Source organism: Theobroma umbraticum, unplaced genomic scaffold, assembly GCF_002168275.2.
Source record: "Theobroma umbraticum cultivar Fairchild unplaced genomic scaffold, ASM216827v3 scaffold_147.0, whole genome shotgun sequence".
NCBI lineage: Eukaryota > Viridiplantae > Streptophyta > Magnoliopsida > Malvales > Malvaceae > Theobroma > Theobroma umbraticum.
In genome coordinates this window covers 2842332-2869524 of record NW_018397259.1, presented here as the reverse complement: position 1 = coordinate 2869524, position 27193 = coordinate 2842332, and the positions used below count along the sequence as shown (strand labels likewise).

General features: G+C 32.5%; 3 protein-coding genes across 7 annotated transcripts; 1 reads left to right on the top strand and 2 right to left on the bottom strand.

Annotated features, from left to right (window-relative positions):
• The first annotated feature begins 1079 nt into the window (after positions 1–1079).
• Positions 1080–8588, top strand: LOC110414974 (Plastid-lipid associated protein PAP / fibrillin family protein). Of its 4 annotated transcripts, XM_021426403.2 has the most exons (7): positions 1081–1481; positions 3302–3423; positions 3503–3586; positions 3674–3770; positions 5114–5330; positions 7068–7120; positions 8278–8588. In XM_021426403.2, exons 1-7 carry the CDS (start codon positions 1227–1229, stop codon positions 8371–8373), a joined length of 924 nt encoding a protein of 307 aa, XP_021282078.1. In that variant the 5' UTR covers positions 1081–1226; the 3' UTR covers positions 8374–8588. The 4 variants fall into 4 exon arrangements, with proteins under 4 accessions (XP_021282079.1, XP_021282080.1, XP_021282078.1 ...); XM_021426404.2 differs by lacking the exons at positions 7068–7120; positions 8278–8588 and adding an exon at positions 6340–7057 and having other exon boundaries at positions 1080–1481; XM_021426405.2 differs by lacking the exons at positions 7068–7120; positions 8278–8588 and adding an exon at positions 5991–6324 and having other exon boundaries at positions 1080–1481.
• Positions 8589–13216: 4628 nt separating this feature from the next.
• Positions 13217–13980, bottom strand: LOC110415611 (VQ motif-containing protein). The gene has a single exon (XM_021427314.2). The coding sequence runs from the start codon at positions 13935–13937 to the stop codon at positions 13425–13427; it is 513 nt and encodes a 170-aa protein (XP_021282989.1). The 5' UTR covers positions 13938–13980; the 3' UTR covers positions 13217–13424.
• A 7527-nt stretch (positions 13981–21507) lies between these two features.
• On the bottom strand, positions 21508–25580 carry FAD2 (fatty acid desaturase 2). Of its 2 annotated transcripts, none has more exons than XM_021426780.2 (2): positions 25421–25580; positions 21508–22931 (listed from the first exon to the last, which is right to left on the bottom strand). In XM_021426780.2, exon 2 carries the CDS (start codon positions 22918–22920, stop codon positions 21769–21771), a length of 1152 nt encoding a protein of 383 aa, XP_021282455.1. In that variant the 5' UTR covers positions 22921–22931; positions 25421–25580; the 3' UTR covers positions 21508–21768. The 2 variants fall into 2 exon arrangements, with proteins under 2 accessions (XP_021282455.1, XP_021282456.1); XM_021426781.2 differs by lacking the exon at positions 25421–25580 and adding an exon at positions 23489–23680.
• Positions 25581–27193: the final 1613 nt, after the last annotated feature.

Here is a 27193-nt window from a genome sequence, read left to right as displayed (position 1 = left end):
CAATGTTGTCATGATATATTGATATTAATGTGTATATTCAAATATAAAAAAATTAAAAATTATTCAAATGAGTAAATTTTGTCTCAGAGCAACGTATTGACAATGTGTTGACAAAATTATATTATATTTATTACTTTATACTAAATTAAGATCCCAAAGGGCTTAATTGGGCAACAAATATCATATAATTTGGTCCTTAAGCTTTACTTTAATTTACTAAAGAAAAGAAGGAAATAAGAAAAAAGGGAAAAAGAAAATAACATAAAAAATTATAATTAAATAAAATAAAAGTGCAGCATAAAAAAATACAGTTAATAAAATAAAATAAAATATATGATTAAATAATATATTTAAAGTATTTGAATATTACATAATTGTTAAAATCATATATAAATTTTTAAATAAAAATATGCATCAATTAACTAAAATTTCATGATAATAATTAAATATAGGTAAATATTAAAATTAATTTTCTTTTTTTATTTTCTTCTAAAAAAACTAATTATTTTATTTGTATACGGTAATGTAATATGCTTCCATGTTTATTTAAATAGATTAAAAAAATATTTATTCAATATTATTATTTTGATAATTTTAAAAAAATGAAAGTGAAAAATGTGTAACATAAAATAATACACTTGATCAAATAAAATATTTAAAATGTTTACTTATTTTATATATAATATACTTATAAAGAAATGTATGATGCATGAAAATCATATTCATGCTTAACTTTATTTTTTTGGTAAATATAATTTTGACATTGACGATTTGAAACTGACTTTCTACTAGAAGGATGCATACATTTATAATTAAAAAAATATTTAAATGCTAATTTCATCTTTTCTTTTACATTTGACTCTGTTGATTATAGATAAAAGTAAACTATTTAAAAGTTAATTGGTTATATTAACAATAATGTGATTAATAAGAACACAAAATAAAATTATTAAATTGATATTAATTAGTAATATAGAAATAATATTATAAATATAAAAATATTTTAAAAGAAAACAGTATTTATAATAATATTATTTTTTTTTCGCAGCGTAGAAAAAGTTCGGTTTCCCGACCCCAACGGTTATTGGAGGCACCAATTGTTTTTGACATAAAAATCTCTCTTTCACAGAGACGACGAAATTCATTCTTTACTCTTTCGCTTCACAATAAACAAATAAATAAAAGAAACAAAAAAGGAAACCCTTAGAAAAATTTCCATTTCATTAATGGCGTCTCTGCAAGGATCGTTTTCTACAATTTCGGCGGTTCGCTCGAGCTTCTCTTCCTCGTCTTCGTCGTCTTTGGCGGGAGTTTCTTTCGTCAGACGGCCGGAGTGTGACCGTAGGAGATCCGGCGACCGGAGAAACCGTCTTAGAATGCCGTGTAGAGCAATGGTGCAGCAAGCAGTGCAGGGAGGAGCTCCGGCTACTTATGCCAAAGAGATGGAGCGACTTTCCGCTAAGGAATCTCTTCTTCTTGCTGTGAGTTTCCCCTTATTTTTTGACTTTTTCTCTAATATAATTATTAATCATTTTATGGTTATAGAAATTGTCCAAAGAAATAAACGATTTAAGAATTTTGAAGTGCTTTTCAGTTCTGACCAAATTTTGATCCGAAGGAAAGTAATTTCCCTATTAATACACTTGGCATTTTTTTTATGAATAATTCAAATCTGTTTCAGTTAGGTGCCTAGTTTCTGCCTAGGAATTGCTTTTTCTTGCTATTGCTAAAGGGTTCGTAAATAGTTTCATCTTTTCTATTTCCAGGACCGGCAAAAATGTTAATCTTGATTTCCGAGTGATGAGGGTAATTATTTGGCATTTTGGTTTAGTACTTTAGTTGAATGACTGTAATTATTACTTGAAGGGAGAAGAATACAGTAGTATAGTTTTGAAGTTTTGTATGCGGAAAACTATAACCATCATTTGAGATCTCTTTAATTTAGTTCCATTTTCATGTATGACATTTCCATTTCTATTGTAACATAGTACCCTGGGACTTTAACAGAAGTGTGTCAATGTCATCCTTTCTTCTGTTATGCACTAAGACTTGTCATGGAAATGGTCACATAAGCAACAGAGGCGTGCTCTGTGGCAAGTGTAAGTTAGAAAAAAATAGGGTAAATTACACACGTCATCCATGATTTTTTTTATATAATTTCATTTTTATTTATTAACAACTTGGAGTTTTACATATTTCCCATAATTCCAATAATCCATCTCTTATGAACTCATGATTTTGTGGTGCGAATTTATAAGAAAATTACATTTATAAGTTTGTGAAGGTACTTCTTGAAATTTTGTAAAAATGGCGAGTCTAGAGAGAGTAAGTGAGAACAATGGGTTGATTGAATAACAAAAAGAGGAAAATCAGAGTAAAATCAGGGCTGTACTATTGTCAGCAGTGAAGTCAATTAATTGATGCCAGTGACTGCTATGGAGGACAAGGAAAAGTAGAGGGGTTTGGATTTGTGAAACTACTGAGAAAGACTGAAAATGTGCAAGAAAAGTGCAGAAACACAAGAAAAAGAAAGGAAGAAGAAGGAAAGGATAAAATGAATGATAAGTACTCTGGCTGACGTGGTGCTTATGTGGCTGTCACATCAATACTTATTTGGGCATTTATATTAAAAGTTCCATTCTTTTCCCAAAAAGAACCAAATGATGGATAGCATTAAACCACTTGTGAAAGGTCACAATGTATTATGTTATAACTTATTATGATATAATTGCACAAACATGCAAGGGATGATAGGTGCAAGTCACCTATTTTTGACTTGCCATACTTCTCAGTTCTCACATGGTAAGACACTTTTTCTTATGTGACTATTTCTATCAACTTTCTGAAGTCTGATCAATGAAAGGATGAAATTGACACATATGAAATGCCATGAAATAATATTAGACTGACTGTCACGGATGATGGGTGTAATTCATTCTATCTTATTCTTCTTCAATTTCAAAACTGGTCTACATTCATATTGTCGATCAGTTATCGTTCAGCTAGAATGCAATCTGATAATAAATTTTTTCCTGTTGTGAGTCAACATATTTTCCTATAGGTGATGGTTTTTATTCAGTTGTAATTGATTATTCACAGTTCAAGTCAGTACTACTAGCTTGAGGAAAAAGAACTTTGTCAGCATACAAAGCTAGATGTTTTCAATGAATTTATGTCACTTAAAGATTGAGTAATATAACTTATCCATTGATTTGGTGAGTATTCCATGAGTATATGTGTATTGTTATGCACCTTCAAGCTTGGCCTTTCATGTTTACTTTTGCATTAAATGTTGTTTCAGTTTAAGGATGCTGGGGGTTTTGAGGCTTTAGTCACGGGAAAGACAACAGATATGCAACGAATTGACGTGAATGAGAGGATAACTGGCCTTGAGAGGCTCAATCCAACACCGAGGCCAACAACGTAGGTGCTTGGTTAAACAATGCCTTTTTGCGTGTTCACCTTTTGCATAAGACTCTTATTAGTTTATATAGCTTTCCAGGTCTCCCTTTCTGGAAGGTAGATGGAACTTTGAGTGGTTTGGATCCGGAAGCCCTGGACTTTCTGCTACTAAAATCTTATTTGAGTGAGTGTCCTTTGATAGCTTGATGATCTCCATTTTTCTGATCGACTAGCAGCTGATCTTCTTGGTGACTCCTTTGTACTTTTTCAGGAGATTCCCTTCGACGTTGGCAAAATTGTCAAAGATGGATTTGCTTCTTAAGGATGGATATGCAAAGGTTACAGCACACTTGACACTGCTTAACTCGGTAAATATGTCCTTGGCATCTTTATGTGCTCTACTATGAAACATTCACATATGAATGTTGCATGTCAACAGCATCGCTATGATCTTCAATTTGAAGGCTCTGGCTTGAACTATATATTGATGTTCAACGTCTGTATGCATCATCTTCCTTTAATAAATCATACATACTAGTATATCAATTCTCAGATTGGATTAATTCCCTTTAAGAAAAAGGGGTGTTAGCCAACCGCATGAAGTATGCGGTCTCAATTCGGAATTTCTGTACAACAACATCTGGAATGTGCTCCCACTTCTTGACACACCTTGAGCATTAAGTAAAACATGAATAGGTTCTGCTAATTTTTGTGCAATGGAAGTGGTGTTGAATCCATGTGGAGAAAATATGATATAACCTGGACCGTTATTGCTAATTGAAGTAGTTTGTTTTTCCTTGAGTATCATGGAAGTAGGTAAAGATTATGTTTGTCATATTATTCAACTGAAAGACATTGCCCCTAGATTGAACTGGATGGATGAACCTCTTAAATTTTCATGGATATCATTATTAAATTAATGGGATCAGGTAATCTGAGACCACTATTTTCAGGCCACTTAAAAGTGTTTATGCTAACTAATTTTGCTTGAGCTTCGCAACTATTAATATTGGTTTTTACTCGACTTTATTGTTTATGTTCAAAATGTTACTGTTTAAAAGGTGGGTGGGCTCTTATTTGTGTGAGATTTGGCACCATTGGTAGGGGGTCCACTGATTAAAGAGGATTGGAGCAATAATGTGTACAGAAGATTCTTATTTAGAAGGTTTTGTCTCTTAATTTTGTCGCTGTAAAATTTAAATTACTGGAGATGGATTTTAGAATTATTGCCTTTATTTCTTTGTTTTTCATGATCATCTCAACCTTGGTGCAATGATAAGATTGCTCCATTGAGACTTGTGGACTATGTGTCCAATATGTGGAAAGCAGAGGTGAAGTTGCATACGTTTGGACCCTCCTTGGACATTGTGGTAGCCTTTGCTGGCTGCGCAATGGAAGTATTCACTCTGCTAATTTCTAATTTGAATTTTGTTGTTGGCTTGTATTGCATACAACTTTATAAGTTTCTCTAATTTAGAAGTGGAATAAATGCTGTTTATTCATTTAGCATTTAAGTTTTCTGTTTTTAAACTGCTGTTTGAATTTTAATCCAAGAGTTACGCTAACTCTGATTGAATATCTCTCTCAAGGATTAGAGTTATGAATAGCCACTTTTTTAACTTTTGCTAACCATAGTTTATCTGAGTACTAGGAAAAACTTCCTTGTTACAAAAGTTTCTAGTGATTTGAGGTTATCTTTGGTGGAATGCAGATAGAAAGCAAATGTATTCTTTCCACCAGGGTATCTGTTGAGGGGCCACTACGAATGAAAGAAGAATATGTTGAGGGGATTCTTGAATCACCAACTGTTGTTGAAGAAACAATACCAGAACAGCTAAAAGGTGCATATAGTCAGGCAGTTAATACCGTCCAGCAACTTCCTGTTCTTATTAGGGATGCAGTGGCCAGTGGACTGAGAGTTCCTCTGAGTAAGCATTTCAAATTTTCTTCCCTTTGATAATATAGCTGAGAGCAATATAAACTGTTAATGTACATAATAATACAAGACCAAGCTGAAATGACCACAAAAGACCTAATTGAAAGCTAATCTAAGCTGGCATTCTGAGAAACAGTATGCTTGCTTATGTTTTTCTGAATCAATAGTGTAGGCCATGGCCATATGACCCTCATGGATGCTAGGTATTAATGTCACTTTTGTCATTGTGAGATGTCCCTGTTTGCACATGTTCACAGTAATAGTGCAATAGGCATGCTATGAAGTATCTGAAAAAAATATTGTAAATGACCATTCCTTTTTTCCATTTTATAAGGCTCTTAATATTTAAATCAGAGATTGAGAAAGTAAACATGTGGTGTTTAAAAAAGGCTTTGGAAGGCGCTTATTGGATTTTTTATAGTTATGATAACTCATAATTGATGTATTTTTTTTAAAAATTTTTTAGAAGAGAAAGCAGTTGATTATTTAGAAACCATTTTAGAGCTTCATATATGAAACGGGATTCTTTCTTTCAAGAGCAAAGGACATGGGAACTTAAAAATGCTGAACTGCATGTCAGTGTGGCCCATAATATTCTTATTATAGGTTGGTTATGGATGTATAACACAGCTTTTTGTAAAACTCTATCAAGGTTATTGGGCAGTTGGGTGGGCTGTGTTTCTACATCAGGATAAAAGGCCCAGATATGATGATAATCCATACATGCTTATATGGCTTTATTGTGGGTTTTAAACAGAAATAACGAATCCAATTGATTAATTCATTCCATGTAGTGGAAAAATATTACCAGCTGATTGTGATGGCTGCTGGCCATTTTGTAATCTTCTGTCAGATTAAAAAAGAGTACGGTAAATGACTGGTTATGTTTGTGAGTTACACTCTGTTGTTTTCTATAATCCCCCTGGAAAAATTTAGAGTTGCCATGTAAGCTGAGCTGCTTACATACCCCTCATTTTCTCATTTTGGGATCGTTTGGACAGTGCCCAGTCTTTCAGTTGAACTTTTGGCTGGTTGGTGTGGGAGGTGTAGTTGGGAAAAGGGATTGTTGTTTCAGGCAATTCTTATCTTAGTGGATATCTTGCAGTTGACTTGTAAGCCCAGTCAGTTGTTTGAGGACATCAAAGGGTAGGCAAACACAACAAAGTCAGAGATCTTCAACAAATTGTTTTTCTAGATCTCAGTATCTTGCTTGTTTCTTATCTTTTTGTTTTTAGTTTTTGTTGTAAAATTATATGATGCAATTTCAGAAGTAGATTGTTTAAATGCTTTTTCCTTTGAGGGAAAACAATTTTTGAATTTCACAATTTACAAAGTCAAATTAAAGGATGTTGTAAACTCACCGCTCTGGTCTCCCCTCCTCCGAAGCCTGGCTCCGCCCCTTCCCTTGTGAATGCTTCAACAAATGGGTTACACTTACTACTCATTAATAAAATTGTTACTTATGAGCAAAGAGAAGAACCAATCCATTTGCTGTGGAATCATTGCCTATTTGATGATAAAGAATCAGTTCCATCAAAGGATCCTATTCTAATTTTGTCATCACTTGTGACTTTGTTTGCAACTTTCTTCAGTTGTCCCATCCTGGATTATAAATGTGTTAAGGGTCAAATAGTACAGAAAAAGTTCATGATTTAGGGTAAATTACGTATCTTTTTGTTTGGTATTCAACTCTTTTATGAATCTGAGCTGGAGTTTCTTGTGTTTCAAGGTGGGACTTTCCAGAGACTGTTCATGATTTCTTATCTTGATGAAGAGATCCTTGTAAGTTAATGTTTGTACTTTGTGGTCTTTGTTTCTTTTGATTTTGGAATTTTATTTACCCTTTCTGGGCCTTCAGGTTGTTTTCTAGATAATTCATTGTTAAAGTAGACAATAACATAAGATATAATGAGTTCACCACATAGATGTAATTAGCAATTAATGTAGGTGACAAAAGGTCTGAATGGGTCATTTCATACCTTGAGGAAAATGGAATTATACCATAGTTTTTTTTTTTTCTTTTGAGGAACTTATGAATCCATTAGAGTTGAGCTGTTTGATAAGAAAATGGACTTTTTGGTGTAACCCAAGTAGCATAGTCTTTTTGTAAGCCTCTACTTTGGATTAGCTAAGTGATTCACCTTTTGTATTTTAGTTTATTAGTTGCCATCTGTTATTACGTCCTTTCTCATTAGCTCTATTTACTTCTTGATTGATCTGGGGCTCGTTTGGGTTTGTTCTTATGAACTATATTGTTCAACGTAATATATATGTAGTATTCATATGCCTTAACAAGTTATCTCTCAATCTGTTGGACACTGTGATAGGTATGCTTATAATATTACGGTGTCATAACTTAAAAATTAGCTTGCTAAACTTCTGAGCTTAAAATACTAGACTGAGGAGGTTAAAAATTTGCCCCAAGAACCTTCATCTTCCGTTTTTTCTGTAGGGTAGAAACAATTCTTAAGATTAAAAGTTTCCTATAGATTTTTAGTATTCACAACCAGACGTCTGCTGTTAATAGCTTGTGTAGATGACGAACTGATTTTGAAAGATTAGCTACTGCTCAATGTGAAGATCACGAGACTTAAAATAGCAGTAACGAAAGGGGATAGAGAAAAAATAAGCGAAAACCTTTTTCTTGCAGTTGAATAAGTTTGGAGAAATAAAAAAAAACCCCATGAAAGCCAATATAGGTTGTGTTGGTTGAACTTAAGTAGCAGGTCCTAAGGTGATTGTGGATGAATTCCCCAACTTGTACAAATGATCCATGGATCTTGAAATGTGACCATAGAACCAAATAAGATTTGGTGCACAACTGCACATATGTCTTAGGCCTAAACTGCAATTGGCGTGTAGCATAAGTAATCGCCAGTTTTAGAGATACCCGGGGAAGACCAACATCGCCTTTTGAATTCTTTTGCCGTTTGATGCAGATTATTAGGGATGTTGCTGGCATACCTGATGTTCTTACTAGGCTGGATCCACCCTCATCTACCATGGCAGAAACTAGCCCAGATTATGAGAGCTAGGGAGTCATATACATGTATAAGACCTGTCTCTTTGTTTTTTCTTTTTCTTTTTGGAAAATAAACTAAAAGGGCATAATTTAGCATTTCATATCTTGTTTTGTTTACTTCTCTCACTGTTATTTCAATGATGTTTCTATTCAATCTCTTTCTAATTTGTTTGTCAACGCTTGGTGACAAGGACAAGGAACTCATACTCAATTTGATGAGGCTCTAAATTGTCAGTGTCATGAAATTTCGGGACGGGTTTAGGATGGGGGAAATTAGGGTAACGTAGTTCCATAGCAATCATATAACTTCCCACTGAAGTCCTGTAACATTTTTGTAGTATTAGGTCACCTGCCACAAGTTCAAGAAAAAGCTTTTTCACTAATTTTGTCCGGATTGAGATTTAATTCTTATCTATGTTAACCAACGACATGCATTCTGTGTCATGTTAGTATGTTAGTATATTTAACGGTATTAAAATTTAAAATAATATTAATAAATTTAAAAAGTAAAAAAAATTAATTTATATAAATTATTGTATAAAGATTAAATATATATTTTATAACATAGATAAAAAATATAATTTAATCAAATATTTAAAGCATAATATCAAAAAATTCTAAAGTATTTAAAAAATTTTAAATAAATTTTTTTACTTTTATTACGTTTAATTAAATTTTTATATTTTAATTTTAAGTACAGTATCATATGATATGTTGACATATAATAATTAATGATAATATATATATTCTTATAATTAGAAACAGTGTGATTTTAAATTTTACTCTTTAGATAAGAGGATCATGTACTAACTAATGAATTAAATACGCACTTACATGCATCAATATTATATTAGTATCATATGAATATAAAATGATAAATGATATATTGATTAATGTTAATTAATAAAATATTAATTATAAAAATTTATTTAATTCGAAATAAAATAAAAAAATTAATTAAATGTAATAAAAAATAAAAATAAATTTAATTTTTTAAAAAAATTAATTTATGAACTTATTAGAGCATTATGTCAAAACTTAACTGTTCAATGATGATAAAAAATAAGTAGTTAAAGCATTTGGGCTAAGTAAATATTTATTAAGTCTACTAATTTTGAACAAAAGAACCTGGATCCGTCCTTTCATTTTCAAGGTCAGTCTCAGTCTCCATCCATGCTTGCTTTCAACTTTCAAGTTTCAAGTCATGTGGGCGTTTTTGGAACGATCCAGTTCACACTTGATCTTCATGATGCATAATGTTCCCGCAATTTGATTCAACAAATATTCGTCTCCGGAGCAAATTAATAAGTGTGAACACATTTGACGAAATGAAACAGCGTGCTTTGCTTGACTAACAAAAGTAAAAACTGGGTGCTGTGCTGTGCTGTGCTGTCATGTTGATTCCAGTCCCGCCGCTTCTCACTGCTTCCCTGTACGTCACTCGGTAAGACATACTTACTTTCAAGAGGTCGCATATTGTAAAATATTTTTCCTGGTTTGGCAGGTCGCCGCCCTGTTGGGTATTGGCTCTTCTAACCCTAAAAGTTATGGTGAGAAGCAGAAGAGGGGAAATCGCTGAACGCTAGCCGCTGGGAGTAAATTGTGGCCCTACTTAGTGGGATATTTGGTATTCATAAAATACTAACAAAAACATATGGCGGCGCACATTTCCATTTAAGCAACCCTTTTCTATATTATATATATTTATAAGGTTGCTTTCATGTTTTAAACTTTAATTAATTTGGACCCCATCTTGTTTTTTCTTTATAGGAGAGTAAAAGGTCAATATTTGAATTTTATCTTTGTATCATCCTAATTTGTTGGTTCTAATATTTTTTATCTTTATTTTTAATGAATTTAACCTTTGTATTTTTATCAAAACTCCAACAAAGGATGATTAGTAAGGATGTTAAAGTTTTTTTTTTTAATCTGGATGATTTGGCATTTTGGTAACAGTTTGACACGGTAAAGTGGGTTGAATTTTTTTGTTATGTGACACATATTAATAAAAAAGTATATTTTATTTCAATTAAATAATTAATGTTTTTTAACTTATAAAAAGTAAATTTTAGTATTTTTATTAAAAAAATAAAGTTTTTCATACTAATGTGTATCACATATATAGTAAAAAAAAAATTCAAGTTGACATGTCTGTAATAAAAAAAAAACCATATGGTTAAAAATAGTTGTAATATTTTAATATCGTTATCAATTATTTTGAAATTAATTTTTAATAAAAATATGGAAATAAGTTTGTTAAATTTGAGTTAACAGGACTAAAATGGTCTAATTAAGATAATATGAGGACCAAATTTTGAGTTAATCAAACAAGAAACCCTTTTATTTGTGATTCTCATAATCTTGTGCATCCCTTAACTTCAACCATTCGACAAATCACCTTCTAAAGACAAATATTTAGCAAGTTTATTTCTCTGTAAGGTTACAATTACAAGTAAATATTTCAATTATAATCAAATAATTTTCAAATATATCCCATTTTATGTCATTAAAAAATTATAAAGAAGTCCATTAATTACATAAATAGATAAAAAAAATTAGATTAAACTCACGTAAAATGAAACTTAAAAGTTTTAGGACCTCTTTATTATTGGTATTGAGACGAAGCTTGGTTGATGGCTGTAGGTCATGTTAGCAGCCACAATTCTTGGAACTGATTGGCCCGAGTTATTACGTGGAAAATCTAGCTTCCCAATTATAATGGTTTAGGGGTTGTTGTCATCCGTCCCATCTACGACTATGCTGCTATTTGTCTGTAAACATGGCAAGTGGCACACCTGGGTAGGGTAAGGTGAGCCTTATTTGTACTATGATCCAAAACAAGTGGCTTAGAGACAAAGCACATGATATGCTCTCAACAATCAATTTAAATTCAAAAATTGAAGTGGAAAATCATTGTATGATCTGTAATTTAAGAATTCTATTTATTTATTTTTTCACCACAATTTGTCCCTTGATTAATTAATTAGTCACACCACTCAAATCCGTCAGCATGGAGCAATGGAGGATATAGATTGGAGACCCCTGACTTTCGTAATCTCTGAATATGTCATCAAGATTACCCTAATCTCCTTTTGTCCTTTGATCTAAAAAGCCAAATATTTCTGCTCAGCTTCGACTTGGACGTTCTTGATATCAACACAATGATTTTAGTATATCATTTATCAACATCCAATTGCTATTCGACAAATAAAGTCCGACCCAATTGTTAATTCTTTTAAATAAAAAGAAGAAAAAAACAATAATTATCGAAAATTAGTTACTATAATTTAACTTATTGAACTCGTGGATTGGGTAAAAATCTTAAGTTTTGATATTTGATGCTGATTCCATGTTGTCACCCTCATCTAAGGCTAAAATGAGCAATTAAAGTGGCTGAAGAGGCAAGGGCTGTTTTAATTAATTTTCTTCTTAAAACAATATTAGGGCTAGGGTAATTTGGCAAAGAGATTATCGTAGTGAGCCATATATAGTTGCAGAGCCGGTAGTTCAGACCTCAATTTTCATCCTGCTTAGCTTTCCAATTTTCTATTAGGCAAATTAGTCGGTTCTACGTATACCGCCCAAAGTAAATTAATAATGCAATTTGCTAATAAAGTTTACCAAAAATGTTGACTTAATATATACAAGGTGCCTAAAGTCAAATTAGTACCAATGCTAACCTCTTTGGTTCCAATGTTGGGTTTCTTTTAGCTTAGCTTAAACATGACTATAACAGAATTAATTAGTACTTCATTGGTTGCATTTTCCTCTGTGATTTCTATCTTAAAAATGAAATCCTGTCGCTGTTAAGGAAGTAATTACAGAGTTTTACAACCATGTTCTCTTTGTGTCCAGCACATGTTCTCTGGATGATCAATCTCACCACAAAGGAGGAAAGAACAAAAACTAAGATCTGCCTTCTTTGTCAGACTTACTTACTAAACACTACCAACTGTTTGATTCTTGTGATATTACTAAAAGAAAAGATTCATCAGGTTTTGTCCTCTTTTTCCATCTTGGGGAGCTAGAATTCATCCATTATTCCTCTCTTATAAGATTACTTAAAGTAGATTCAATAGGGGTAAAGTTGATTTGTGAATGATCTTGAATTCATGTGATTTACAAGTGATCTCTCATTCACATTAATTGTAAATGTACATTAATCCTTGTTGAGTAAAATTAACACATGTTATCCTAATTTGGGACTCGAGGGATTGAACAGTTTATCCTATGCTATAAAAAATTAAAACTAACTTTTTTCGATCATTAAAAATTAAAACTTAGATTAAATATTATTTAATGAAAACCTAGCTTTACTAGTGCTCAAATGGTTTAAAAAAGGGGTGAAATTACATCCATTAACCATTATATAAGTTGCCAATATACAAAGTTAAAGAAAGAAATAAAAAAAAAATGTATGAAAAGCTAGGTTTTCTGAAATTTGTGAAGCATATACATGAGATATGCACCAAGTGCTTGCTAACATCAGACAAGTGGGAGGCGACTTGAAGGGATAAAATCGTTTGCTATATTAATTATCATAAAATTAATAAAGAGAGTCTTGCAAGAAAAGTAAGACATGTATCGAATCAAATAGCATGATATAGTTTTGCACGTTCATGTTTGGTCTGCCAAACGCTCTCCTTCCCAAGGTTAAGAAGAAAGGCCCCATTCTAGATAAGACAAACAGGCATTGCACTTCCAAATGAAAACAGACAAAGTCCTAGAATTTTTTAATTTTAAGAAAAGAATTAATTGAAGATGTTTTCAGTTGCTTCTCTTGCATCCAAATGGGGCATAAATTAAAAGAAAGTTTGATAAGAAAGAACAAAATATCATTGCAAAAGTGTAGAAATCTCAAAGTCACATGAAATCAAGTTAATCTCTTATATTTACATCAGAGATAATATGATTAGAGAGAGGGATCAGAGAGAGAAACAGATGCATAGAATTCAGTTAAAACTATATCTAAAACCCCCCCAACCCAAAAACAACATCTTCAATATGATTAAACATTCAATAAAATTAAAAGGAGAGAAAAAAAATCCCAAGTAAAGAATCAATTTAAGCAAGTTGAGCTTCTTCAAATCCATGCATGTGAGAAGCATCCAAAGGAAGCAAAGGGAATTCACCAAGCTCTTGAATGAATCCATCCAAATCTCCAAAACCACTTAAGAAACCACCTGAATTCTCACCATACCACATACCTTCTTCTTCCTTAACCCTTTCCCTTGTCTCCAAGCCAGCAAGAAACCCAGTTCTCAGCTCCATTTTCTTGGCCACAGCTGCTGCCACTGGCTTGTCACAGAAACTAGTGATCCTTGGCTCTTGATGATCTCTTCTGCCAATTCTTGCTTTCTTTTTGCAACCCTTTTCTTGAGCTGGTTTCCCTGTGAGCCTTTGCACCAGTTCTCTGAAGTTTGCTACGTCGGTCTTGATGATCTCTGGTGCAAATATGTGAATTATGCGTATCTTTGGCTTTGCCTTTGATATTGTTTGTGAATCCTTGTGAATGGACAGTGCTGATGGTGTTGAAGGAGGCATTCTGGTTTGATTCCTGATCATGATATTCTCCATGGACAAATGTCTGAGAGAAAGGAGGAAAGAGAAAGAGGTGGGGGAGTTGGTGTATTTGTTTAGAGAAATGAAAGGGGGAATGCTTATATAGGAGAAGAAAGTGATAGGAAAGATATTGTTTAAAGGTGAAACATTAAAAAATTATAAAAAAAGGAAAAAAGAAATAAAGGAAAGCTGTCTGTTGGGAGTAAGGACTGGATGAATCCTTGTCTGACAAAATGCAAGAGATAGACAACTTCAATGGTCCCCAATTCCCCAAATTGGATTAGCTTATAACAAGTATTATTTTTTTTCAAGTGTGTCAAAATATGTATTTTTCTCACATCTACTTGCAATGACCAAACCATCCTCTCTGATACCATTTTGAGCATTTATTATGTATAGGCTTTATTTAATGTTACAAATGGTGGTTTCCTATTCTTAAAGAGATTATATATATATATATATATATATATATCCAATGAGAATTAATTAACTCTTCATATATTTTAAGTAGGAATGGACTCTTCAAATATCATGTAAATTAGATGCATGGAACCCTTTGGAAGAACCATATGTGTATGTGACTCATTTTCCGGTCACTGGAGCTTCCTTCAATGGTACCAATGACCTGAGTTTAGGGTACAAATCTTAAATTCAAATTATAATGTATTCCATTAGACAAAAACAAAAGTAATATGTAAAACACATTTTTCACTTGTAAAATGAAGGCACTTTGAAATAATAACCCCAAAACCTAGCTAAATTCAAGAGTAAAAAACCTTTCATTAATTCCCATGAAAGAGCAAAAATTATATACATGTTGTGGGACATAACATTGTTTTTTTAAAAAAAAATAAAAATAAAACACCAAAACTGACCTCAACATTGGGAAAGGAAGGGCGTTTTGGTAATTAAAGAGAAAGAATATCTTACTTTATTATTATTATTATTATTATTTTTACCATGTGATGAACCCACAAATTTACTACTTACACATGTATCCGCGTAGTTGGAATAAAAACCAATGTCATGGCTTGCATAAACGACAGCCGTACATATCCGCGTCTCCAGATTCATGACAATAAAAAGATTTATACTATCCATTCTCAAATTGCTACTCCCCTTCGTTTTTTCCCTTTTTCAATCTTCGTGCCTCCCAATGTTTTGGTAATTATGAAAATGCCCTCCATCATCTTTAGATTCTTCAATTTTGATCCATTTCTGACCTGATTGATCAAACTTTGAATTTAGAATGCAATTATTCACCCCATTAACATGTTGGGAAAAAAGAAAGAAAGTAAAACTTTTTTAAAAAATTTAGAAAATGTATAATGAATGATTGTTGGTAGTTTGGGCACATAATTAACAATATCAATCATTTAGCAAAAGAATTAATTACTAACAACATCAATCATTGGGTATTGTATATGCTTCCAACTATATTTTAAGCAAGTTGACCACAAACTTTGGCTATGTTAAAAAATGGATCATTTTCATTATCCATTCTATGCTCTCTCCCCTCTGTCTCTCTGTTTTTTTTTTTGGTTTAATTTTTCCTTTGATTTTGGATTTATGGGCCTATACTCATTAATTGTCAAGTTGATTTAAATATATACTGAGTGCCAAAAGAAATATGATCAAATCGCTTATAGAAAAATTATAATTGAATATATAAATAATGTTGCAATCAGCATTAGCTCAAGTATTTTGGAGGGGTAGAGAATTTATAAGCATGCCGAATTTGGATTAGAATATGTACCGTCAACTTTTCACAAGATTTTCATGACTTAAAAAAAGTTCAATTATTTTTAAATCGGGACCTTTTGAATTTGTTCCAAGTTTATCTATCCATCAATATATCGTTAAAATTTGGATGAAATTTAACACATGTATGTCCACCAAAATGCCACATGAAATTTTTTAACTAAATTTTTAGAAATGCAAAAGATTAGAAACAAAAAACTCGAGTTTTTTGAGTCACGAATGAAAATAAAACATTACAATTAAAAGACTAATGAAATTCACTCATAAAAGTGAAAGAAAAAGAATACGTCAAACCTTAGGAGCTTTGGGTTATATATATTGGAAAGGGGTTAATTAAAATAGTGTCAAAACCTAAGTGTGCAAAAGTGTAAATACAAAGAAATATCCCAAAGACAGAGGCAGAAGATTCCCGAAATGTCACACATACCTGACTGATATGAGTTAGTAAAATGATGTTTTTGTAGCATGGTGTTTACCTCTTCAAAGTAGAGGGCTGGCAAAGACATAGGAAATTACCTTATATCTGAAACTTGTTTTTGGTTATTTTAATTCTTTAATAATTTGTAGATGAAGCTCGTACGGATACTTACAGTGGTGTATATATCTCACTTTGCTATATATATTATAATTCATTTGCATCTATGCTAATGAGAAAAACCAAAGCCGGTTTCAATATTCCCTACTCACTCATGGAGCTTTCTGACCCTAACAATTATATTCTCCAAGACTAGAGCGAAACCCAAGCTTCTTAAAACCCTAACAACTAGTTAGCTAGCATTAGGGTTTTTGGCATTTTCTTTGTTTTTCGTTTCTTTCCTTTTGTTTTGTCCCAAGCTACAAGCCCAGTACAGCAAATCATGTTCTATATCTATCTATATATATATATATATATATATATAAGTTTTTTTATGCCATTATTATCTACAATTTCAGAAAGCAAAGAAAAAAAAATCTTAAACCGTCTTTAATGATTTTGTAATGGTATGATTTCATTAAAACTCTGAGTAGATTACTCTTTTAGCAAAAGAAGAAACAAAAAATAAATGACAAATGGAAAAAACATGAAATAAATGGAACTTAAGTAATCTTAATTAAGTGAAGCCTTTTTATATAATGATGGATTTATTATGGGCAAACAAATGAGTGCCAAGAAAGTTAAGAGAGCACGAAATTGTAGTAACTTCAGACAGCAAAGCATCATATTTAATGCCAAATGTATAGAGAGGTTGCATTTGCTTCACCCTTTTTACAAGGAGAGGTAATGTCAAACAAGGCAAAGGCAGTCACATCATTGAGAGAATAGCAAACTGGCAAAACCTAGGTAACCTATTACAGTCAATAGAAATAGATGCCACCCTTTATCATATTCTTTATCCTTTCCATCAACCATTAGTTTTTCATTTATTTTTTCTCGAAATATTATTGAAACTTGCAGGCACATATGAATCAAAACCTATTGCTTTTCAATATATTTTTTTAAAAAAAAAAGAAAGGGGAAAAAGAGACTAATAGTAATGGGTCTAAGATCACAGGAAATGCAAGAGTGGAGAGCATGATAGCCGGCAGGGACGATTTGTATCACATCTTGTACCCTTACTTTGTACCAACATTTTGGAAATTGTACCATATCAGAAACAGAGCAAATGTACAGAGAGAAAAGAAAAGAGTCATAATGGCCGTTGAATGTGCACGTGAAGACGGAGATACGATGAGATCTGAGGGCCCGAGGGGTTTGCGTCACCAATTGGGGAACAGCAGTGCACACGAGTCTCGTGCCGGCTGGGCCGGACCAACCCTTCAGATACGCATTGTCCTCTCATCGCCACGTGTAAGTTTTCGGATTTTGCCCAAAACTAAAAACAACAAAAACCGTGTGACTCAGGGCCCACCCGTTGACGTGGTTCCAAGTCCCTCGTTCACCTTAGCTGGATTCTACTTCCTTTTACTAACGTGCTCGCCTTAGGTTTAGATTTTGATTTTTAGAACAAAGTTAACAACAGCCCACTAACAAGCGGCCATGTGTTGCTACCTTGCAACATGTTCTTTTCTTCTCCTTTTTATTTTATTTACCCAGTAATCAAATTTCAATTGAGAAATATTAGCTGCAACCCAAATGCTTTCTTTTATTTGCTAAACTAATCAAATTATTAAAAAAATTATTATCTCATTAGAAAATTAGGAAGTTGATTATTTGTCCATTACTTTGTGTTAGTTACTTAGAATAATATGTATACCATACCCTACAAAAGTCATATATAAAATATTAAAAGTTAATGAGAGGTTACATTTATTTCAAATCAAAAACCAATTATTATTTGAATGTATCTTAGTTTCTTAACCTTGGAATTATCCCCCTGTTCGTAATACAACCATCTCATTACATCATTGGTAAATTGATTATTGCTAACTTATTGACTTAGCAATACAATCTAGAGTTGATTAATTCATTGTTACTAATTATATAAGATTTGACTGTCATAGGAAGATGGTACATGCCTGCATCATGTATGATAGATTTTTATCCATCAATTATAAGACTATGGTAAAATGAATAGGATTGTTTAATAAAATAAGTCCTTTTCCCATTATATGTATCAATGTAAAGATAATGAATTTACTTTGTGGACAGGTACATAATCTGTCTTTGAACTATCATCCTGTATCCACATTTCACATCATGATAAACAAATAAAGAAGAATTCTTTCTTGTTTCCTATAGTTCAATAGGTTTGTATACTTCTTCAAAGCTCGAGATACCTGTCTACCTCATAGTCATAGGCAGATAGACTAAGTTAATAACTTGACTTGGCTTTTATTGAGACAGGTGTGGTTGATATTTTTACTATTTTTATTTTGTTATTAATTTATTTGTTACTTTTTATCATTTTTATAAATAAATAAATAAATAAATAAATAAAATCACCCAAATGAAACTTACATAAATAAATAAATAGATGAGATCTTTGTCGGTACTTTCCACCAAGAAATTGTCTCTGTGTAGATGTCAATAAGATTTTGCTTCTATAATAAGGAGAAGATTGTGATGTGTGAAATCATTAGTTTTCAAGTTCAAATTTTGATTTTCATGGTTTTGGTTTTATTTTATATTAGATTTTTATCAATGAGATGAAGGGATTCTTAAAAGTTAATCATAGAAAAATGTTTTAATGTGTGATGAAAAATAAACTTGTTTTCTCTCAAAAAATGTAATTATTTTTATAAATAAGTATTTTCCTTTTTCAAAATAATTAATTTTTACAAACTCAAAAGTTTATATTCTATTATAATTTTTGTTTTCTCAGCATAGTCATTATCATTTCAACAATTTAGTTTCATATTCTAATTCGTTCAAAATTTGTATGTAAATTAATGAAGTTAATTTACCTATTGATAAATATTTTTCATATTTGATGATTAAATCATTTAGTTATACTCTATATCCAAGAAATAAAATAATAATAATAATATTTTACAACCTGTTATCTTTAAACAGTATTCAAATTATTATAGGTATTTTGATAATTTTAAACAAAAATTATATTAGATTTTTACATAATACTAAATACAGTGACCTTTAATCCCTAAACCAAACATGGTAATCTTGAATCACATGTGATAAGATCACCATGGCGATTGATCACCATGATGATCTTGAAAGTGATATTAAATGCTGCTATATATACATTGGATGAGTAATGACACTTAATTTTGTGTTTCCTTTCTATGAATGATCATGAAAGTCATGAAGCTATATGAATCTAAATTTCCAGAGAATTTTCTCAAATTATTGTTGTCCATTGTGTTTTTGTTTGTGATATAATATGAACTTCTACAATCATCTCAAATTCCCTTCTGCTTTGTTGGTATAAGATGCAACTTACTGGCATAAAGTTATATAAGCTTAATCAACGAAATAATCTTCAAACATACCAAAAAAGTAAAAAAATAAACAAACTAATCTTCTAAAACTCATGGCAATTTGTAACATGAAAAGGTCCTTTCCTTACTTGATGCATATTATTGTTGCAGTTCCTATTAATATATGTATAAATATATAATCACAATCATTTTCTAAAAAAGTGAAAAAAAAAAATTTACTGCATTTGATATGATAATATGGCATGATTTTTGACATGTTCCAAGCTCAATGGAAAGTTTCCTTCCAGTAAAAGCTATTGATTGCTTTAGTGTAGTTAGCAACTAAATTAATATATCCCATCGATCTATTAATAAAACTAAAGAATAAGAAAAGGGAAGATTTAATTATATTATAATAATTATTATTATTATCTAATCAACCATTCAAGTCCTAATTATTGTTACGTTTTTTCTGATAATGAAGTCCTTATTGTTAATACACAATAAGGGCAAATTCAACATGACATGAACTAGTTTTAGTTTAGTATTTAGAAATGACTGAATCTGCAACACAACTCATATTGTCTCGTGCTCTATCTCGTCATCATATATAGTTTTTCCTACTAGAAGAACGTTGCTTTTTCTATGTGTTGGTTCATGACATGCATTACTGACCTCTTCTATATTTACACACTACCTACTCTTGGAGACAAGTCGTTTGGAGCCCATACATATAGTCGTGTTCATACTAATTTTTTTGGGGTTTCGGATAATCGAATCGTGTTCATACTAATTTTTTTGGGGTTTCGGATAATCGAATCGTGTTCATACTTTGATATTTTCCAGTTGACTCAAGGATCGAATTCATGAACTTGTAGAATCCTCAATCCATCTAGAAATATTATGGCTTATCTTTCCACGCTAATCTTCACTAAAAGACTTCACCAGTTGTAAATATATACCTTTTCTATTTCTCGGTCTTCTTGTTTTTGTGTCTTACCTAATGTAGATATGAAGCATGAAAAGCCACCAATATATTCAACAAGTCTTTTACATATTTGCAAAGTCATGGGTGGAAATTGAAAGACCTTTATTATTTATATAAAGAGTCAAGGGTTAACTACTCCCTCATAAAATAGTTGTAAAAGTTTGGGCTGTCTATATCGGTTTGCATTGGAGGAGTAGGAAGAGGCGGTGTATCTTCATCGGTTTCCTTGCTTCAATTAAAAGATGTTTCTAAAATTCAAATCCCATTTTCTAAACTCAAATCAAAGTCTGATAATAGGAAGTGAACGTTCCACCTTGGGTCCTATAGGGAAGCATACACAATTTGAAAGGAAAGCGACAATTATAACCATGGTTTATGGTTAAGGAAATGATAATCATTGAGGTTTACTTTCAATGAATAAATGTTCTATCTAAAGATTTGGGGTTAAAGGTTATTCAAAGTTCTGCATATTATAAATGATTTTTACTATGTCTGACAATCCTGTTCATCAATTTTTTTTTACAAAATTTGATGATTAAATGTGAAAATGTGAGAATTATAGTGGGATGGATGACCGGGAAAAGATAAAAAATCATGAACCTTATTCCACACAAAATGGCCACAGAATGGGCCAGCTTAATCTGCTACCAAGGAAATGGGCAGTTTGGAAGCCCCTTCATGCAGTCCAGCCCAATTCACTAGACAATTTGAACAACAGCCCATCATCGCAGCGAAAGAGCCCAAGAACGCTCTCGAAACTTTCAACTCTTGGTATGCTTAATTTGTTACATGGGCCAACCAATGACCCAGAAAGATGATAAAAAGTTTAAATCCAGAAATTTAGAATTGTTTTCTTCTTAAAATAATCATTTTTCCGCCCACAATCCAAGGAAGATTTGTATTTTAATGACCCAAATTATCTTTAAACTTGGAAAAGAACAAAAGGACCCAGATCAGACTTGGGAGAACTGCCATGGGTTCTTTTAATGCATAAAATGCAGATAAGGTAGCTTTTATTTTAAGAGATCAATGGCATTCAAAAATAAAATATCCAAAGACAGCACCCGAAAAGCATAAACCATGCTGTCTAATTGTTTCTACCAATAATTAGTGGTCAACAAAATTATTGGAACGTGACGAGTACAAAGCTCAAAAGTTCAATTCAAAAACAAGCAAACATCTAACCATGATGGGAAGGCCAAAATCCTTGACGATAGACAAACTTTCCTAGATGCAAATTTAAAGCTTATTCCTATACCAGAACACACCTTTGCCCTGCTCACCCTTATCTGGTTCAACATAAATACACTCTTTGGCCTCCCTCCATAATGCCTTGTACACCGGAGTACCATCAAACTGGTAGTATTCTCCCAATACAGGCTTTATTGCCTTTGTAGCCTCCATTGCGTGATAGTGAGGCATAGTCGAAAATAAATGATGAGCCACATGAGTATCCGTGATATTATGGAAAACCTTGTTCAAAATTCCATAATCTCTGTCAACGGTTGCTAAAGCTCCCTTGAACCAGTCCCACTCTGAGGAATCATAATGTGGCAAAGATGGGTGAGTGTGCTGTAAGTATGTGATCATGACAAGGAATGCGTTAACCACCAACAATGGTACTCCATAAACACAAACAACCCAAGCCAGCCCTTTTGCTAATGCAAGACGGTAGAGACAGTAGGTAATGGCCAGAACACCAGCATCAGAGATGTATATTTGCAATCGTTCACGATCATTGTAGATGGGGCCATAGGGATCATAGTGACAAGCAAATCGTTCATAAGGCCTCCCTGACACGTTGAATGCTAGGTAAAGTGGCCAACCAATAGTAAGCTGAATTGTAAGTGTGAGGAATCGACCTAGTGGATTGTTAAGGTATTTGGCCCACCATCTTATAGCTGCTTTCTGCTTGGGGACAAACACTTCATCCCGGTCAAGGGAACCAGTGTTAGAATGATGACGGCGATGACTATATTTCCAAGAGAAGTAGGGGACAAGCAGAGATGAGTGAAGGACGAGACCAACAGTATCATCAAGCCATTGATAATCACTGAAGGCATGGTGGCCACACTCGTGTGCTATAACCCAAACACCAGTTAGGACGCTGCCTTGGACTGCCCAATAAATTGGCCAGGCCACATAAGAGAGAGGGTGAGGAAGCTGATGAAAGTAATTGGTAGCCACATAATAGAAGAGAGAGACCAAGATAAAATCATAAACAAGATAAGAGAATGAGCGCAGAACAGAGCGCTGGAAACAGTGAGGTGGGATGGCTTTCTTGACCTGACTGAGAGTGAATGGTGGTTTTGAGCAAGGAACTCTCTTCAGGGATTGAAATTCTGACTTCTTTGGAGTTGGCGGGACGGACATTCTGCCACCTGCACCCATTGTTCCGCACCCTGAAGAACATAAAGGTGGCAAAACGTTAATACCAAACGCAGTTTATCGGAAAATTGAGTTGAAGCAAACAGATAAAAATTATCACTAAACTTATTACTTTCAATATTAATTTCCTTGACTAACCAACCGACAGCATATATCTCCAAAACACAAACTCATATAAGCTCAATCTGAAAGCCAAGATCAATGGATTAAGATGCACGCGACCAACACTTACAATTTGAAAAGAAAAAACCTCCACGCTTTGTAGTTATAACTAATTCTAATTAGGCACAAGACCAAAGATCAACCAACTTCCAGGCCCTACCACTTTAGCCTTGCAAACAGCCAGGAATTTAAAAGCAAAAGAAAAACAGGAAACATGTAGCAGAAAAGTAGAAAAAGCATAAAAATTCTTGTGAAAAAAGTTAATGATCTATAGAGGACAAAAAATTAACAGCCCATAAAATAAAAGAGAGCATTGACAAAATATCTATCAGAATAAATGGGAGACTCTACTACCCCATTAAGGAGACCACCGCGGCTAGTGAGGTAAAGGTGACCAATGAAAGCGCACCTATAACATTCGAGTCCTATTGTTCCGCTTTATTGCTTTGTATCTGTTCTTATTCCTGCCCTGGGCTCGCCATTCATCTGCTTCCAAATGAAGTTTTTGACTCCAAGTCGGATAGTTCTACCGAAAGTCCAGATACGAAACCATACTATTCGCATAATTTGACAACTTTCCCATTTAATTATTCAAGGAGAGTAGATCTAAACATCTAATGGTCTAATACACTTATTAGCATAGACGAATATGACAAAACGATAAGTGGACACTAATTTTAAAATAATGGACCCTCCGTGTTAGGCGGATTTTACTTTTCCCATTTTCATGGCCAAAACTATACTCAACTTTTTCTATAATTAATGCTCTCAATAATTCCACATCATCAACTACAACTATTATTATTTGCACTAGAAATAAAAGCATCCCTAACTTCGTATATTAAATGACCGTCCTATAACGTAATTCAAAGTCAAATCAATCAAGTTCACGTAATCAATATACATATTAATACAATAAATTTTAATTACGTAATTGATTGAGCTTATAACTCGCATGATAAAATAGTCTTTAGGGACCTCACTGGTTAAGCGCCAATTGCATGGTCACTGATAGCTGTAAATGTAATCTAATGTTTTTCTCGTGGAAATGAGAACAAATCAATGTATTGTGACTTTCGGCTAAAGGCGTGGCGTGCTAGTGCCGGCCCCCGATGAAGAAAGGAAATATTGCTCGTCAACCTTATCAAAGAGACATATTCCAACTTCGAAGAAGTTGATTTATGTAGTGGTCTGAGCTACACGTATTAGAAAACGCAGACTTTTTGGAAATTGGAGTAAGATCTCACACCCACAGGCAGGCAATGTCACAGTCACCCACTGAGTCACCTACAGACCCTGAATCAGGCTGATAACCACACAAATCTTAGAAGGCAAGGGGTGACGCACACCGTCTGTTAGCACCAATCAGACCAAAATCAAACAGACAGTCCCAATTATTCAGTCACAGATCTCTCACAGCCTCAGTTTCTTACCCAACGGTATCCCCTTTACCCAAATTGACTTAATAATCTCCCTAAGGGGCTAATAAACGCGTTGGGTTAATTGTTATCCAAAAGATTCACAAAAAGGTTAAACATGTAAATTCAAAAAAAAAAAATCAAAATTCTATTATTCGATTATTTTTCATATTCTCCGGCCAGTGACAAATATTATTTAATCAAGTTGAGCGGGACTGACGCATGACAACTTAATTATAATATTGAAAAAAATGCCACCTGTCTTAAAAGAAAACAAGAAATAAAATTCCAACGAAGACCGGCATCTTACACTTGGACGGAACAGGCAAGGGTGTTATGGTTCATCGCATCTGAGATTATTTTTAGCATTTGGCTCTGTCTTTCATTAAACGACAAGACACAAAGATAACAACAAAAGTTTTAGCACACATGATTCTTTGTTCATTACTATAATCAAAGATTTTGCAATCTCTGATTAAAACAACATGCCAAAGCAAAACATTAAGTTCATAGTTGAAAATGAAAAGGAATCATTATTCAAAAAATTCAAACAGAAAGAAAGGAGACGAAAAAAAAAATAAAGAAGGGAAAAATAGAAGATCTATGGAGAAACAGTTTTGGAAGCTTAATCAAAATGAAGAACGGATTAAGATCCGATAAATAAGGTGTTCAGATCCGAACTCAGAGAGATAAAAAAAACTCGGAATGCCAATGATAGATTACATCAAAACCTCAAATCTAAGCTCGAAAAAGCAAGAGATCTTAATCTCCATTATAAACTGGGAACATGAAATAAATTACATTACAACTAAATCCAAAAATCAAAACAACACACAAATGCAAGCATAAACCAAGAAAACAACGGATTTAATGGCAAGGAATAAATTGATGATAACGAAAAATCAACGCAAAAAAGAAAATACCTCAAAATGGAGATACAAAACCTCTGTTTCTTTTCTTGGCCTCTCTCTCCCTCTCTCTAAAACAAAAGCTTTCTCGACCTCTCCCCCTTTGTGGCCGTGCGAATAGACGGCCCCTTTTTGGAAGTGAAGAGCAGAGGCCTGTATTTAAGCTTAGCTTTCCCTCCTTGGACCGGGGACCCATTCGCCATTTTCCTTACAACATGTCGTTCGTTCAGTTTCGTGCCTTCCAAGTGGCGGTACATGAATGGCTGAATTATGATTCTTCCATCAGAGCCGTCGCTTTTTTGTGTACGGTGGAGATTGGGTAGAAGGTTTGTCTTTGGAAAAATATCCTTTCAATCACCTCAGCAAGGCTGCAACGGGACTCCCAAGTGGGGATTGTTCCGTTTTGCTGTTATTTTGACGGAAATACCCTCTGTCTCAATTTTCTCTAACTTCCGGCTTGGTACGAAGTTTGATTAGCTTTTTATTAATTAGTTGGCATGATATATCATATTTATGATTCACCGATTTAATTTTGTAGGAGTCATAATAATGAAACTTGACGTTAGTTAATCATAATTATAAAATTTTAATTCATAATCTATAATTATCTATCTATAATTTGTAATCAATGTCTACAATAAGAATAAATCATACTCATGATTTTTAAAGTTCAAGACATATATTATTTTAATCATTATAATTTGAAAAATAAGTTGTTAGTATTTACGTTTTTGATATCATAATAAAATGATTTCGCTATTATCATTTTCGTGAAATTTGATGTTAAATAATAATTAAGAATATGTGTTAGTCGACATATGATGTTTTATTTTTTTTTATGTGGTGATAGCGAAATGGCTATATTTATGATTTTTTCGTTAAAGTCGTCTTTTCTATTGTATGGTGGAGATTGGCTAAATTAAAGTAGCATTCGGTATTTTATTGATAATGTAATTACAAAGTGTGTAATTACTAAGAATGTGATTGTTGAGGAAATAACTTTATAACAATTGATATAACATGAAAAGGTAATGATTGTAAAGAATGTGATATTGAAAAAATTACACCGTAATATTTAGTTTAGAAGCATTTAATAAAGTGTAAAAATATAAAATTGAGTAAACTTATCTTTTATTTAATATAAATTTTTAACTTTTTACCTTTATTCTTTAAAATAATAAATAATATCATGATAAAAAATAATATAATATTTAAATATTAATAATTATTAATATTAAAATATATAAAATTACTAGATATTATTTTTTAATAAATAAATATTTATTAAAATATGTGAATAACTAAATATGTTTTCTAATTCCACACCATGGAAAGCACATACCTATGGTCCACAGTCAAATCTGAATTCAAGTTTTCATTTGACGTGCCTTCTCAAGCCTAATCAAAAGAGAGAAAAAATAAAAAAGATAGCTAGTAATTAGTAGAGTAGCCCAAACATAGAAACAAAAATGGAAATTGAATTTTTACTAAGAAGGAAAAATGAAAGAAAAAGATAGATGGAGGAGGTGGTATGAAGTCTAGAGAACAAAATTTTAGGATATGAATGTGATTTATGAAGTTCAACTCTCTATAAACAGTTATCAGATACTAAAATCATGTTTATTTCCTATTCTAAACTATGACATTTTTATCATTTAATGGGCAGAAAAATAATTTTGCATACTGAATTTGTAATCTAAAATAATTCTCATCTATAGAAGATATTATAGTCATTTTATTGTTGATTGCATATGTTTTTGATGATGTCAAAATATTCCTCATTCATTA

Bases quoted from the DNA above. Each gene is read 5' to 3' on its own strand.
- LOC110414974 (XM_021426403.2), top strand. From the start codon at position 1,227: ATGGCGTCTCTGCAAGGATCGTTTTCTACAATTTCGGCGGTTCGCTCG. The intron at 1,482-3,301 runs GTGAGTTTCCCC...ATGTTGTTTCAG, and splicing joins AGGAATCTCTTCTTCTTGCT to TTTAAGGATGCTGGGGGTTT. The intron at 7,121-8,277 runs GTAAGTTAATGT...CGTTTGATGCAG, and splicing joins ATCTTGATGAAGAGATCCTT to ATTATTAGGGATGTTGCTGG.
- LOC110415611 (XM_021427314.2), bottom strand. From the start codon at position 13,937: ATGGAGAATATCATGATCAGGAATCAAACCAGAATGCCTCCTTCAACA.
- FAD2 (XM_021426780.2), bottom strand. From the start codon at position 22,920: ATGGGTGCAGGTGGCAGAATGTCCGTCCCGCCAACTCCAAAGAAGTCA.